The 14,778-nt window shown below is 39.8% G+C and overlaps 1 protein-coding gene across 3 annotated transcripts; it reads right to left on the reverse strand.

Moving 5' to 3' along the window:
* Positions 1-84: 84 nt before the first annotated feature.
* gmcl1 (germ cell-less, spermatogenesis associated) lies at positions 85-9,250 on the reverse strand. Of its 3 annotated transcripts, none has more exons than XM_085279446.1 (15): positions 8,867-9,250; positions 7,484-7,665; positions 7,258-7,377; positions 7,074-7,170; positions 6,893-6,990; positions 6,683-6,795; positions 6,511-6,576; positions 5,553-5,637; positions 5,375-5,465; positions 4,931-5,071; positions 4,753-4,822; positions 4,548-4,623; positions 4,322-4,467; positions 2,492-2,579; positions 85-2,410 (listed from the first exon to the last, which is right to left on the reverse strand). In XM_085279446.1, exons 2-15 carry the CDS (start codon positions 7,661-7,663, stop codon positions 2,270-2,272), a joined length of 1,512 nt encoding a protein of 503 aa, XP_085135572.1. In that variant the 5' UTR covers positions 7,664-7,665; positions 8,867-9,250; the 3' UTR covers positions 85-2,269. The 3 variants fall into 3 exon arrangements, with proteins under 3 accessions (XP_085135572.1, XP_085135571.1, XP_085135570.1); XM_085279445.1 differs by having other exon boundaries at positions 7,258-7,381; positions 7,488-7,670; positions 8,867-9,249; XM_085279444.1 differs by having other exon boundaries at positions 7,258-7,381; positions 7,488-7,665; positions 8,867-9,248.
* Between the last annotated feature and the right edge of the window lie 5,528 nt (positions 9,251-14,778).

Genomic DNA, 14,778 nt, shown 5'->3' on the forward strand with positions numbered 1-14,778 from the left:
TGTGAATTTATATATCTGAATAAACAGAACCCAAACCTTCTTTGGATGCATTACCCCAGCAACACTGAAAAAAGTGATAGCAAATAACACTTTTGCATATGTTTTAATGACAACAGTGGAGTATACTCTTATATACACACATGGTGGTACAACAAAGGCAACACTGTCAGCTTTTCAGCCTGAGTAAATGATATAAAAGGAGCAATAAACACACTGCAGACCTGATGTAAACCACACAGATAATTTTACTACTTGAAATCTAATATGTTTAAATTGCACACGTCTAATTATGCAGCCTATCTGGTAGAATGGAAATGAACTCATTTTTGTACAAATGACCGGAAAATGCACAGCGAGTCAAACCCGAGAAGTAGTCAGCAGGTAGGAGACGACGAGTAACTGTGTGTTTGTGACCTCACAACTTACAAGACTCTTACTTTTGGTCCTTACGTCATATAAATGTACAGCTGGGAAACTAGTGTTCTCTAAACTCTTTCTTTCAGTGATGTGGTGCTGGCTCTACCTCGGTACCTCATGAGAACCCGCCCATATTTCTACAGGGCTGAGAACCGACCATTAGTTAGCAGAAGTTGGGGGTAATTTCTCCTTATGTGGCCTGCCTCTGAGAATTTCATTTTTTTCCCCATTACAATGACTGTGTTCAGCACTAGATTAGGCACGCTGACAACAGAGAGATAAAAGAGAAGCCAGATTAGATAAAAATCTCTTTGGTGAGCCAGGCTCTTATTAGCCATTAAACTTCTGAGCCTTAAATTCATTTATTACTGCAGAGACCAGAACAGACTCTGAAGATGAGCCAACAAAAACAAAAGATATGCCAACAGCACACTGACCTTTGAACCTTTTGACTAAAGAGTGAAACAAACAGCAACTGATCAGGCTTCAAGTTTCTTACGTTAATGAATTGGCCATACTAAACTGATAACATGCCTAACTATCTATCATCTGTAGTTAAAACATAACCTTGCAGCTGCAATAAAGACCTTCACTAGATGCAGAGATTATGTGATAGCACCACAGCCCGTGTCAGAGGGCAATTTTATTGGCAGTGGAGAAATTGTTTTCAAAAGTACATCGATACGAATAAAAATGAAGTACAAAATAATAAATAATGGCCAAATAAAAGCTTTCACCTCCATTAGATATCAAAACGACATGAGGTAACAACAGATTAAGAAAACCGCCAAACAAATATTTCCCAAATTAATATGATAAGTATTCAAAAACAGAACTTAAATGGTACTTAGAGTATAGATGGTAGAGTGCCAAACAAGAAGCAGCTGCACTGTAAAAGAAGAGTGAGCAGGTGACTGTCTTAATACCAGCAAACACACAGTGGGGAGTGTAGCTGATAAATACTGTAGAAAGGAAATCTGGAATTTTTTTTATTTTGTGAGCCAAAAAAATAAGATTATGCTGAGAGCACCAGATAGCACAAGTATTTACTGCAACCTCAGCTTTAACTGGGGAGGATTACTGAGTCTTAAACTTGTGATGCTGGTGGACATCGTGGATTATGAATTTTATACAAGGTGGTGGAAATGACCAACTCGGAGTGACCCTTGGAAGCTACAGGCTGATAAAATCGTGCTCTTTTTGTGCCTCTGCATTTGTCGCTTCATCTTTTTGTCTACTGTTATGACCAGCAGCCGTACATTGCACTGAGCAGGTGTGTGGCTTCTTATGCAGCAGCAACGCAAAGGTGAGTTTACTCTTGTCCTTACTTAATGCACAATTTCTCCTTCTAAGAACAGATGTGTGTTTCCTCTTAGGAAATTGTAAGAAGCTCTGAAATGTGATGGAACTACTCAGTTTCACTGTGTTTGTTTGTGCTCCCGATGACGATGTCCTGTACACAGTGAAAAAACAAAGTGTAAAGTCAAGCCCTACAAAGTCTGCTTAATGACCAAACACCTGGAGGTTTCCCATCTTTAAGAATGGTCCAGCATCCCAGTGCAGATGGTTAACAGCAGAGGTACAAGGTGGAGAGAAGCTTCTCTGAGAGCAAAAGGTGGTCCGATCCCTCTTGACCACTAGCATAGGGCTTCATTATACTGTAAACCCCATGTAGACATATATACAAAACGTTTTTTCCCCAAGAACATCTCGCTGAGTTTAGAGAGCATGCAGACGGTATGTCCAGTGTCAAAATGTGTTAAATGAGGCCATAGATTGTACATACAAGCTTGTGTCAAGTGTCTCTGCGGTAACAGAAGAATGGCAGCAGCTAATGGCTGGTGAGCAGGTATCAAGACACACTGTGAGCAGACCTGTCTTTGTCTGAGGAGTCTGGACGGTGATCTGACTGAGGTGATGTATACAGGAAGTTACAGCACACGTAGAGGGGGAATGATAACAACCGGCTGTCCAGATTCATCACCACATACTCCTGTAGGATTGAAGGAATTGAAGCATGTTACCAAGTTTACAATTTCCTTTTAGAAATGGTGACTAGTGAGTATTCACTGACCTGGTCTTTCTCTAAAGTGAGCAGCTGGTAACCTGTTGAGCGACTGCAGACCAGCTTTCCACGACTGTCAAAGGAGGCAAGACGTAACCTGGAGACAAAGATGTTTGAAGATAGGTAAAGCTTTCAAACATTTCAACAGCTTGTCACCAGGTTAGTTCAATTTGTTGCAAAGAGGTGACATGAAGTTTAACAGCATTCACATGCCTCTAATTTAAACATGAGGGCACCACTAGCACACAGCTAAGCCTAAACATTGATGGAAACAAAGGTAACCTGTAGCTGTCACAGGGTCAATACATTATCAGCTGAACACTATAAACTATACATCAGTTTCTATTGTAAATTTGTATACATACACAATTTAGGTATAATATGTTAAATTATATATAACAAAAACATGCATAGAAGTAGACATGAGACATTCATGTCAAAGAGTAGAGTATACACCCTATAATAAAAATGATCCAGTCATTACCAAGTTTAAAGTAGGTTAACACAACACAACAAATGCAGACAAAGTCACGTGAAAAGCAAAGTAGTTGGTAGAAGCAACTTTAGCAGCAATAACCAAGTAATCCTTTTCTGTGTGACTTTATTAGTGTCTCACATGGTTGTGGAGAAATTTTGACCCACTCGTCGTTGTAACTTTGCTTCAGTTCATTGAGGTGTGCAGACATTTATTTCTACACAGCTTTCATTTCTTCAGGTTGAGGTCTGGACTTTGTCTGGACTATTGCGACACATCGATTCTGCTCCGTTGTAAATTTGCTGCTGTGCTCCGGATCGTCCTATGACTGAGATCATGATTAAAGCTACTTTTGAACTATATCCTAAAATCAGCTGGGCTCTTCCTTATTTTTGTTCAACTTTTAAGTCCAGCATTTGAAATGTTGGTGTAATATTTGATTATTTTCTGGGCTTCGACCTGCAAGTAAAATCTTTGTCCCCGTTTCATTAATTTAAGGAACAATTTGATAAATTGCGACATACAGTCCCCTCAGCTAAGCTGGAAATGATCATTCATGCACTTGTGTCATCGTGTTTATTCATATTGTGATTACTGCAATGCCCCGTTTACCGGCATGGACAAATCATCTCTTTGTCCGTCTATAAACTTTAAAAAATGCTGAAGTCCAGACTATTAACAAATTCTAGAACGCAAACTCATGACACTCCCTTTAAAAGCACACATACACTCATTCTTTTTATTTATTACGTTAAGTTACTGTGTTGTCTCGTTTGTATTGTGTTGTGCTTGGTGCCGACGTGGGACAGTTTCGTTGTACTATTGTACCAGGTATGACTGTACAATGACAATAAAGAGTTATCTCTTGTCTCTCTTTACATCAGCTCTCAACAGATTTTAGGTTTACTTTCCTTTTTACATTACTGTATAAAATTAAACAGTCAAAAGGGTAAATGCCAGCCTATTGCCAAATATGATAACACCTACCAATTACAGTGATCAGTGTTGATCAGTCACATGTTCACAGTCAGTGCTGGCCCACAACTTCATCACTGTGTCCTAATAAAATAACTATAGCCAACTGAGAAGTATAGCAACTAATCATTTTAAATGCTGAACTTCACTCTGTATATAAATCAACTTTAGCAAATGCTTCATGAGCAAATATTTCTTAGCTCAAGAATGTGTTTGCACATTTATCTCAATATAATGATTTTAGTTTCTCTATTTACATTTTTTTCTATTCAATGAAATTTTATTTATATAGCACCAAATCACAACAACTGTCACCTTGAGGCATTTTTTAAGGTAAAGATCCTACAATTAAAGCGGGATTATACAGTCTGGTTGCCTGCACCACTGACCTGTATGCCAAGTGTCTTCGTGCTTGTAGACTGACAGCGCCCCCACATGGCTGACTCAGAGTATTCCTCTTGAAGACGATGAAGCGATTTGTGTAGGTCACCAGCAGGTCGAAACCAAAGTTAAAGCCCGTCCACCTCCAGCAGTACTGAGAAAAGGGGAAAATCACAGTGTTTTCCCTTTGGAGAAATGAATCCATAAACAATAATTGTATGGAAACAAACTCACATCTCCATCTTTAATGAGCTTCCTGCCACACCTCATGCTGCTCTGCTCAAACTCGTCTTTGTTGGGCTCCTGAGGACTAATAAACAGAAGTGTTTGTCATCACAACAGCATTAAAAGCAATGCATGTGATCCATGTGCAGCATAAAGCACCACTAAATCAGTCCAAATTCAATCTACTAACTCGTTTGAAGTTTCAGGTTCTTACCCGTTATCATTCTCAAACTCTGTCCGGAGCATGGCGAACCACTGGTTTTTATACACGGACGTCAACCAGTCTGGAACATAAAGTACATAAACACAAGAAACAGATGTTAAAATAACCACACACGAAAAAAAAGATGCACTTTTATGACGAAATGGCATCAGCCGGAGCCATAAATTACCAAGAGGCAAAATGTTGTCCCTCTCCAAGATGCGTGCAGACGCGAGGTCATTGATGATGTACTGCAGGCGCACAAAGTTGAACACTGACCGAAAAGGAACGCCCTCATCTGTGTTCAAGAAGGGTTCCTTCTCACAAAGGTCTGTTGATAAAGGTTAATTAGAAAGACAGACTGTGATTAACACAGCTAATCTAACTAGCTTTAATTTCCATTCGTTTAATTGTTCATTTTAGCCTTTTATTATGATATAGGGTTTATTTATAGGAGCAAGATATAAAAAGCTAAAAATTAGCATTACTGTGAAAACACTTTGTGACAGTGGCCTCAACAAACAAGCCTCATCAAGTGGGCAAATACTTAAATAACTAAAATGTTTCTTTTGGTTTGTAATTTAATTTTAGCAATAATAACCTTGGTGATTTCACCCAATGTGCATTACAGTACCTGTCCTGCGCTTGCAAAGCCAGGCGTCGGCATCAGCCAGAAGCTGCTTGATGGGGCCGTCCCACAGCGGATTGAGCTGCAGAAACATCCACTGCAGAAAGAGGCAGGAACGCTTAAAATATGCATCAGAGTGCAGTGACTGTGACAGGAAAAATGTCTACGACTGTGCTTTTTCTACCTTTTTCAGAGCAGTGTAAACATCCATCTCCACCTGCATGACAAACAAGTCAGAGGACTGGATGAGTTGCTCCATGACCTCCACCCTGTAAACAGATAGCGACAAGTTTATGTATTGCAAATACTGACGCTTCAAGTTGATAATAGACTAAGATCAGCTTGGACAAAACTAGCTTTTGACTTTAGACTGCGACATTTAAATTGCTAGTATACCCTCTATACTGGTCACCACTGCAACATCAACATCAAAGTCACTTTTCTTTATGCTCGCCATTAAGGTGCAGGTATTCATTGGAGCAGGCCAGTTCTCCTGAATGATACATGTCGTCACTCAGACAATACTGCCACATCAGCGCTGATGTAGGAAGAGAAGAAGTCGAAACCGGAAGCCAAGACATTGTCAAGTGGGTCGTCCCCCCCCCATATAGTCTCATGTTTTCAAATTGTTGCAAATCTCCGTCTTTATAATCTCTTTTGTCTGTGACTTTAAAGTTCTGTCCCGAAATATAATTAAAATGGCAGTAAAAACACGTCCAATTACAAAAATCAAGAGATGCCCGGCTGGCAAGCGCCAGCAGATGCAACATCATTTCAGGCATGCGCCACCTGTGACGAGGTGCACGGTGACCATAAAAGCGGCCTTAGAGCTGGTGTGAAATTGATGGGTTTCCAGTTTTCAAACAAAGCTTAAATGTGTTTTTCATGTGGATATCACCTGTTCTTGGTAATGAGGGCTAAAAAATGCCAGAAAAAAAAGAATGTAAAACCTGGTACTTAGATTAAGTAATTTATATTTAAGTAATCAAAGAGTCTGAAACGGGGACAATTTGTATAGTATGAAGGTAAATTTACAAGTATTCATTAAATACTCTGAATATAGTTTCCATAAACAAATCTAACTCTAAAATCTAACTCTGTTATTTCATGAACAGAGAAGCTACTCTGACAGTCAAACACACCCAAGTTCTTTCATCAGGTCGATATTTTGGTGGGTCATCAGGTTGTTTAGAAGCCACTCGAGACATCTGCAGAAAGAGACACACAAATACACAGATATATATGTAAGCATTTCCAAACATGTACATACTTTCTTATGTGGCATAAACAACCCAATCATGTCAACATTCTCACTTTTTAATGACTGAATCCAGGCCATAGATGCTAGCACACGCATAGTAGCCACACACAGTCTTTGCACTGATGTTTTCCTTCATGGTTTCGCCACACTGCTGGATCAAATCATCCTGTGAACACAGACCATAAAACTTATTAAGATTTGGTATCATTCAAAATACAGATATCTGTCTCACCTTTCAGTGACTTGTTTTTACACGTACTTACCAGCTGTAGCATACAAGCAGCGGCAAGAATACTGACGACTCTGCTGGGTTTGATCAGAACATCATCACGGTACAGGGACCCAAACACAACTTGTAGAGCTACACAGGGATGTACAAAGCCATCAGCCAATGAGTACAAGTACAAAGGAGGCCAGTTAGCATCCGTTTTCTGTGACTCTCACCTTCAGTATCAATGTTCTGATCTGGGATCTCCAGGTTGATTTCCATCATGCTGGACTCCTTCCAGGATCCGCTGAACATGCTGGAGAAATACCCCGACTGTAAAGTGCAGGAATATGATAACTCATACAAGAGAATGTAACACTGGCTGCTTTGAAGATGCCTCGGCGTGTGTGTTTGTTTTACCTGGCAGAGGTACACTTTGTGGAGGTTCCACTCCTGTCCCAGAGCGCAGATACGAATGTCACTGTTTTCCCCATTCAGAAACAAGGTCTGATAAATGTACTTTGATGTGCTTTTTAATTTCTTCCTGCTCGAGGAAAACATAAAAACAAAACCAGACAACAGAAAAAAACGAGAGTAAGACAAAACACAGACAACTTAAAGATATCTGATTGTGAACTGGCTGGACTTGCCTGCGAGGTGTATCGAGTATGCCATCATCCTCCTCTTGATCACTGTCACAGTCACACTGAGCATTTCGTTTCCTCTTCTTACACTCGCAGTTATGTTTGCGGTTGGTACTTGTGCCCTCTGTGGCCTCTTCTGGTCCCTGAGAGGACAGCTGAAACCTGCTGCCCAGAATTCCCATTTCTGTGCTTTCAAAGAGACATAAAGCAATCAAAAATATCAAGTCAGTTATGTATACTGTAGTTTCACAGTTCATCAGAATCAATACTTTTGGAGTGGTACTTTAGCTACTGCATTAAGTAAATGTTTAATTGTCGTGCAAGCACATTAAATTTCAAGACACCACAGGTTGCATCCAGACAAACTGCCTGTTTTGCTCAACAGTCAAAGAAATCCACAGATATGGTACTGTGCAAAAGTCTTGAGCTGCCATCATTTCTTTATGCTTTGCTTTCAGTGAGCCAGACGACCTCGGCATTGTTAAAGTGGTCCTGAGCAATAGTTCTCCAGGCTTTACAAATGTCTTTCTAAGTTCTGTTTTTCTGAAAATTAAATGCCAGCACAGAAAAGTACCATCAGATTTTGATCCACCGTGCAATACCATCTCAAAAGCTTCTGACTGGTAACAGCTTCATTTTTCAGCATGACAATGAAACACACTGCCAATGCAGTAAAAGCATACCTGGGTAGAAAATCACACAGTCATGGATCAGCCCCCCCAGAGCCCAGACATCAACATCACTGAAGTAAGCAGCCAACATCCAAAGAAGAGCTTTGAATGTCCTTCAAGAAGCCTGGAGAACTATTCCTGAAGACTAGGAGCTCAATTAAACAGAAAAACGTGAATAAAATAAAGATTCCCAACAAATAAAATTATAAATAATAATATCACCGTTTGAAAAGATGAGTGTAACTCAATAAGGAGCTTAAATAAAAGTAGAAACTAAAACAGGTTTTGTGGCAGATAAGGAAGAAACGCTTTCCTGCATAACTTGTATAACTTGATTTTGACTGTGAAGTGAAATGAATATACATGCTTGAACATCATTATTTATTATGATAGCAACAGACTGATGCACCACACCACTTTTCCTTATCCTTGTGCTACACGTGCCTTTGTAGCTTTCACCAACATTGCCCTCATGTAACTAGTTAGATATCCAGAAAAAAGCAAGTGGCACACTCCTTGGTTAACAGTAAGCCACTATCACATCTCGACTTAATTTTAAATAAGCCCAAAACGTGGCCTTGTTGTTTTATATTTTAAAATACAGGCACAAAATATTTTACATAACGAAGCCTTGAATGAAGTTTGCGAAGAGTGTCCACAACAGAGTCTGATGCGAGTTTGTTTATCACCCAAACAACGACTCGGCTGACTCACCTGCTGATTATGACAGGGAGAAGGCTGAGAGGGAGACGTGTGACGTGTTAATGTGGACGGTAAACACCGGCTGATTATCTCAGCGCAAACGTTGACGAGCTAGATAAGAGGCGATCCAGCCTCAGAGCTAGCTTAGCTGCCACATTCACAAACCAGAATCGTGTATAAAAACAGTAACAGCGCTTATTCTGACTGGCTGCTGCTCCGTACAGGTCTCCAGACAGCACATCTGCCTCTGCTTCAAGTTACATTTTTCTAAATTATAGCGAAAGTAAAGTCAAAGATAGCAGATGATGTGTAACTAAAAATTTCTGAGGCTGTTTTTTTTGTTCTTCTTCTTCTTCGTCCTCGTCGTCTTCTTCCTCTAAATTTTATTGGCGGTTTGCAAACAACTGAATGGTGCATTACCGCCACCAACTGGTGTGGAGTGTGACGGGGGCGTCGCTCAAAAAACAAATAAACAAAAAATTCAAATCCTCCCAAGCAATTTACTCTCTTTTAAAACTGGAATAAGGCCCGATAACTGTTACTTCGAGTCCTTTTGCAGTAAATCAATAAGATCTAGTTTCATTTTTCTCCTACTTCTTCCTGTGGTTCTCATTTCTCCTGCTCTCCTTTGAATTTTATACAACCACCATCCCCTCCTTTCCTCCTCCCACTGTTTTTGCCATCTTTTCTTCATTTCTTGCCTTACAATACTCTTTATCTTTGTCTGACTGAAGCTAATAGCCAGGTCAAATTCCCCATGTTTTGTGGCTTCCTTCGCAACTCTATCTGCCATTTCATTTGCTTATACTCCATAGTAAGATAAGTTAAGATAAAGGTAACCTTTATTAGTCCCACACGTGGGAAATTTGTAATGAGCTGAAATCCATAAAAACACAACTGTAAGCCCCATCATGTGTATTCTGTAAAGTGTTTGCTGAACCTCTGTTAGGATATCTGCTCTATTTTCTGAGTGGCGACACTGTGCTGTATGGGAGTTTAAATTAACTGCCCTATCCCCTTCTTCTTTTCCAATAATCAGGAAGTATCCATGGCGGTGTTGCTGGTAACGGCACTCTTTGACTGATGTTGAACTGATCCAGTTTAAGTTCTATTGCTCTTCTACCCACAATCCACCCAAAGCTCTTTGTTTCCTGCCTTTCTTTCTCCCAACAAGGTTTCAGTACCTCTTGTGTTGGGTGATCCTGTCCACAGCCCTGCAGATTTGCCCAATAATTAAGTGTTAGCTGCTCTCTTCTGATTCCTAGTGGCATCTCACCCATCTCTACCTGTAAAGTTGCTGTTGGGGTTGCTTTAAATGCACCTGTGCTGAGTCTTAGTGCCTGATACTGAATGAAGTCTAACTTCAAAAGAGTTGTGTCTGCTGCTGAATTATATGCTACACATCCATAATCTAACACCGATCTGACCAATCCAGTGTATATGGCCCTCAAAGACTTTCTATCCGCTCCCCAATCCATCCCCCCCCCCCACACACACACACACCTCATTATATTTACATTCATCCACCATTTTCTGAATGTGTACAGCCTATGTTACCCTTTCATCCAACTACAATCCAAGAAACTTAAATTTACTCACTCTTTCTTGACCATATAACCTAAGCTTGACGTCCTCACCAATTCTTTTCCTTGTAAAAAAAACATGGTCTTGGTCTTATCAACTGAAAATTTAAAACCCCACATAAATGACCACTCTTCAACTTTTCCAGTTGCTCCCTGCAATTTTTTTTTTTTTACAATACAATACAATAAATAATACAATAAACTCTACATTATTTCCTCTCTTCATCTGCAAAAAGCGAAAACCCTATCCCAACCTCTATGGCATTAAACACAACATTTATCATTAAAGAAAATAACAAAGGGCTCACAATGCTCCCTTGAGGTGTAACGTTTTCTACAGGATACCTCTCCGAGTAAATCCTTCCAATTCTCACTTGCATCTGTCTTCCCCTTAAAAAAAAAATTCTTTATCCATCTGAACATCTTCCCACTGATACCCAATTTCCTGACTTTAACTAGAAGGCCTTCTCTCCACATCATATTGTAGGCTTTTTCTATGTCAAAAACAGCACCACTACACTCTGTTTATTTGTGCTTTCCTGACTTCATGTTCCAAACACAATACTCGATCCACTGTATTCCTCCCTCTTCTGAAACCACTTTGATGTTTAGATATGTATCCTTTACTTTCTATATAGTACATTAGTCTTTCATTTACCATTCACTCCATTATTTTACAGATATTAGATGTTAAAGCTATAGGTCTGTAACTTTCTGGATTTGTATCATCCTTTCCTGGTTTACGTATGGGCACATCCACTGCCTCCTCCCAGCTTTGCAGCAGTTTCCCACCCTCCCAAACTCTGTTATATAATTCTAATAAAAGATCTTTAGCTGACTCACTGAGATAGTTTATCAAGATATAGCAAACCTGATTTTTTCACGGTGCTGATAATTTGGATTTCTGAAGCACTCAATTCAATTCTGTCTTTGTAAAAGGAATATTTAATAAATCATCTGTATCTTCTTCCTGTTTCAGTAATTCCCTATTCGCTATGTTTCTCTTCCTCTTCGCCCTTCTTCACTAACATTGCCTGATGGATTTTAACAAACGTTTTGCGAACAGATTTGCCTTTTCCTCATCTTTTACAGCTGTTGCTTCTCCACCCCTCAATATTGGATATCCATACTCCCTTTTTATACCATTCATCCTTCTAATCATTGACCAACCACTCTGTATTTTTGTCTCCCTCCCTACTGAATTACAAAAACCCCTCCAGAAGTCACTCTTTGCATTTTGAATGGATCTTCTCAGCTCAGCTTGCAATCTTTTATATTCAATGAAATTCTGAAAACTGTGTTTCCTCTTTAATATCTTAAAAGCTTTATTTTGATGCTTAATCACTTTATCACACTCCTTTGTCCACCACGGCACGGCGTTCTTTTCCTTACACCTTCTGTCTTCTTTATTTCCCAGTTTGCTGCGTCTAAACTGCCTTACAAATAGAATAATTGAAATCATCCACCCCAGCATTCATATCCATCTTTTGCATTTCCTGATCACTAACTATTCTAATACTAGTCAATAATCATATGACTGTTCGCACCACTAACACGTGACCCTACACTGTGTTCACTGCATCATTCCATCTTCGCACTGATCACCACCTGCATTCATGTATATATCTATCTACTTAGCACTTTTAATTTTAATTTTTATGTTTATTTAAGCGTTGTCTGACAGGATGTGTTGCACTAAGCACTGTAGCAATTTTCTAATGTTGTAAACCTGCTCAACATTTGGCAATAAAACCCTTTCTGATTCTGATTCTGATTCTAAATGTATCCCAATCAGCATTACTGAAGCACCACTTCTACACACCTATATCCTGGTTCTCTACACTCAGCTCTATCTCAGTCATCATAGGATAATGGTCACTGCCTACAGTTGTCTCTTTTTTTAGACTGCCATGAACAAATACCTGCCAACGAGTCTGACACTATGTGAGATAATTGCTGATTCTGCACCTGTTCTAATATTAACTCTTGTACCACTTCCATCATACTTTTTTAGCTCTATCAATTCCTCAATCACTGCTCCATTCCGATCATTATAATTACCCCATAATGATCTGTGTGCATTAAAGTCCCCACACCAAATTACGTTTCCCTTTAAATATGTGCCAAGTTCCTCTACTGACAACAGTTTGTTAGCCGGATTGTAAAAATTGATCACTCTGATGCTGCCATTTCTTGATCAGATTTCAAGTACAATATAACTGTGTTCCTATAGCTACAACTCTATATTGGATCTCTTGTTTCACAAATGTTGCACATCCTCTTCCATTACCCTCCTTTCTATCTCTGCGGACACTATCATAACCTGAATACAGATTATTTCTGGTTTCTTTTTGCATTTTTTGATGAATCCTTTAAACTCTTGTCCATTTGCAATCAAACTTCTGGTGTTCCCCTGTAAGATAATCATATTGTCCCCTCCCCTGGTCCTCCTCCTTTCCCCTCCCCTTCAAGTCTTTTATTGGATATGTTCCCAAGATATTCTTTAATACCAAAAAACCTCTCTGCTCCTTTCAGTTATTTTAATTTTCTCTGTTTTGTGTTTCACTTGATCTGTGCAATTTATAACATAGGCAATAAACAAAATAATCTTCTCCACTGTCAGTCCTGTATGAGTTCCATGTGTCTGTACTAAATCTGCTGTCGACATTGGTTAAACCGGTCCTGTTCCATCCTTTGCCTTCTGTACCCTCTTGACAGCCTCTGCGTAACTTATGTTGTGAGCTGCTTTGACTTGCTCGACCTCCATGGCCTTCTTTCTGACTTCACAGCCCCCATAACTTACCCTGTGCTGCCACCCACAATTACTGGATTTATCCTGTACATCATCCACATTCCCCAAATCTGTTTTCACCTCCACACTTGGGGCACCTCTGTTCCCCCTTGAAAACTGCAGTGATGTGCCCATATCTTTGGCATTTATAGCACGTGAGGGGCGGTGATACATATGCTCTAACCAGAAAGCTTATGCATCCTATTTTAACTTTATCTGGCAGGACAACCTCCTGAAATTCCAGGGGTACCTTTTGTTATTCTTCTTCGTCTATCGGTGGTATCTATTAACGGTTTTACGGTAACGGTTCAATGTAGCACATTGATGTAGCAGCTGAGCTCAACGGCGCCATCTACTGTAAGACGGCGGAATTACACACGTAAATGAAATAGTGACGCGTTGTGATTTAATAATTTCAAATGCAGTTATTATTATGTGTAGCAGAGTACAGTTTCCTGGAAGATGTGCAATGTGTTATTACGTGTAATTTACATGTTCTAAATTACGTGTTAAATATACTGAGATAAATTTACATACACAGGTATATCTTAACAGTACTTTTAAATAAAAACTTTGTCTAAGGTTTTATGGAATTGATTATGATGAACGGCCTTCCTAATTTAAATAGATGAACTTGAATTTAAAGCGATCCAGTGCACAAAATGCAAGCACAATTACAGGGGTGTCTTCCCTTGTATTAGCTTTCCACTTTGATGAGATGCCTCTCCCTCCCCAAGCTTGGGTCTGCCAGAGATATCTTCCTTCTCCCCACCATCACCAGCTGCTTGCCTGTGGGCCCCTCTTTCTACTTAGCTCTACAATATAAAGCCACGGGCCTCTTCAGTCAATGGCTGGACCCCCTTTTGCTTTAAGAACTGTCTTAATGCTTCACGGCACAGATTCAATAAGGTGCTGGAAACATTCCCAAGATAATTTAGTCTATATCGGTATGATAGCATCAAACAGTTGGTGCAGAAATGTTGACTGCACATCCATGATGAGAATTTCTTGTTCCACCACAACCCAAAGTCAGTCCATCTGTCTGTCTGTCCATCACAGGGGACAGACATCTAGTTACTCTGCTGAAGAGTAAATAGATGGTTTTGCTTTCATGTTCAGCTTTCGCTTCACCACAATGCCCACGTCGCTGGAGAAGTGGCCCAAGTCCAGACTCTGGGATGTGGATTGGTGCCACATCCCAAAATGAAAATATCCACATGCACACATATTTTTGAGTAATCTGACCAAGCAATGTCTTCCCAATCCACTCTTGTTCATTTTTGACAAGCCCATTTGAATTTTAGCTTCAGCTAAGAATGAGCTTCAGCCTCATTCTTACCCATTTTTACCCAGTGAACTGCAGCTCGTGGAATATTTTCTCATTTTCAGACCATCCTCTGTAAACCGTAGAGTTGTGTGGGAAAAGCCCAGTAATTTAGCAGTCTCTGAAACTTGAATCACCTTTCGTCCCCATTCTTATGCTCAATTTTAACTTCAGCAGGTCTTGACCATGTCTGCCTGGATAAATACATTTAGTTGCTGCAATGTGA

This window comes from Mchenga conophoros, linkage group LG7 (assembly GCF_057382185.1).
Source record: "Mchenga conophoros isolate Kocher_MC1m ecotype Shallow Benthic linkage group LG7, M_conophoros_male_GT1.1, whole genome shotgun sequence".
Taxonomy (NCBI): domain Eukaryota; kingdom Metazoa; phylum Chordata; class Actinopteri; order Cichliformes; family Cichlidae; genus Mchenga; species Mchenga conophoros.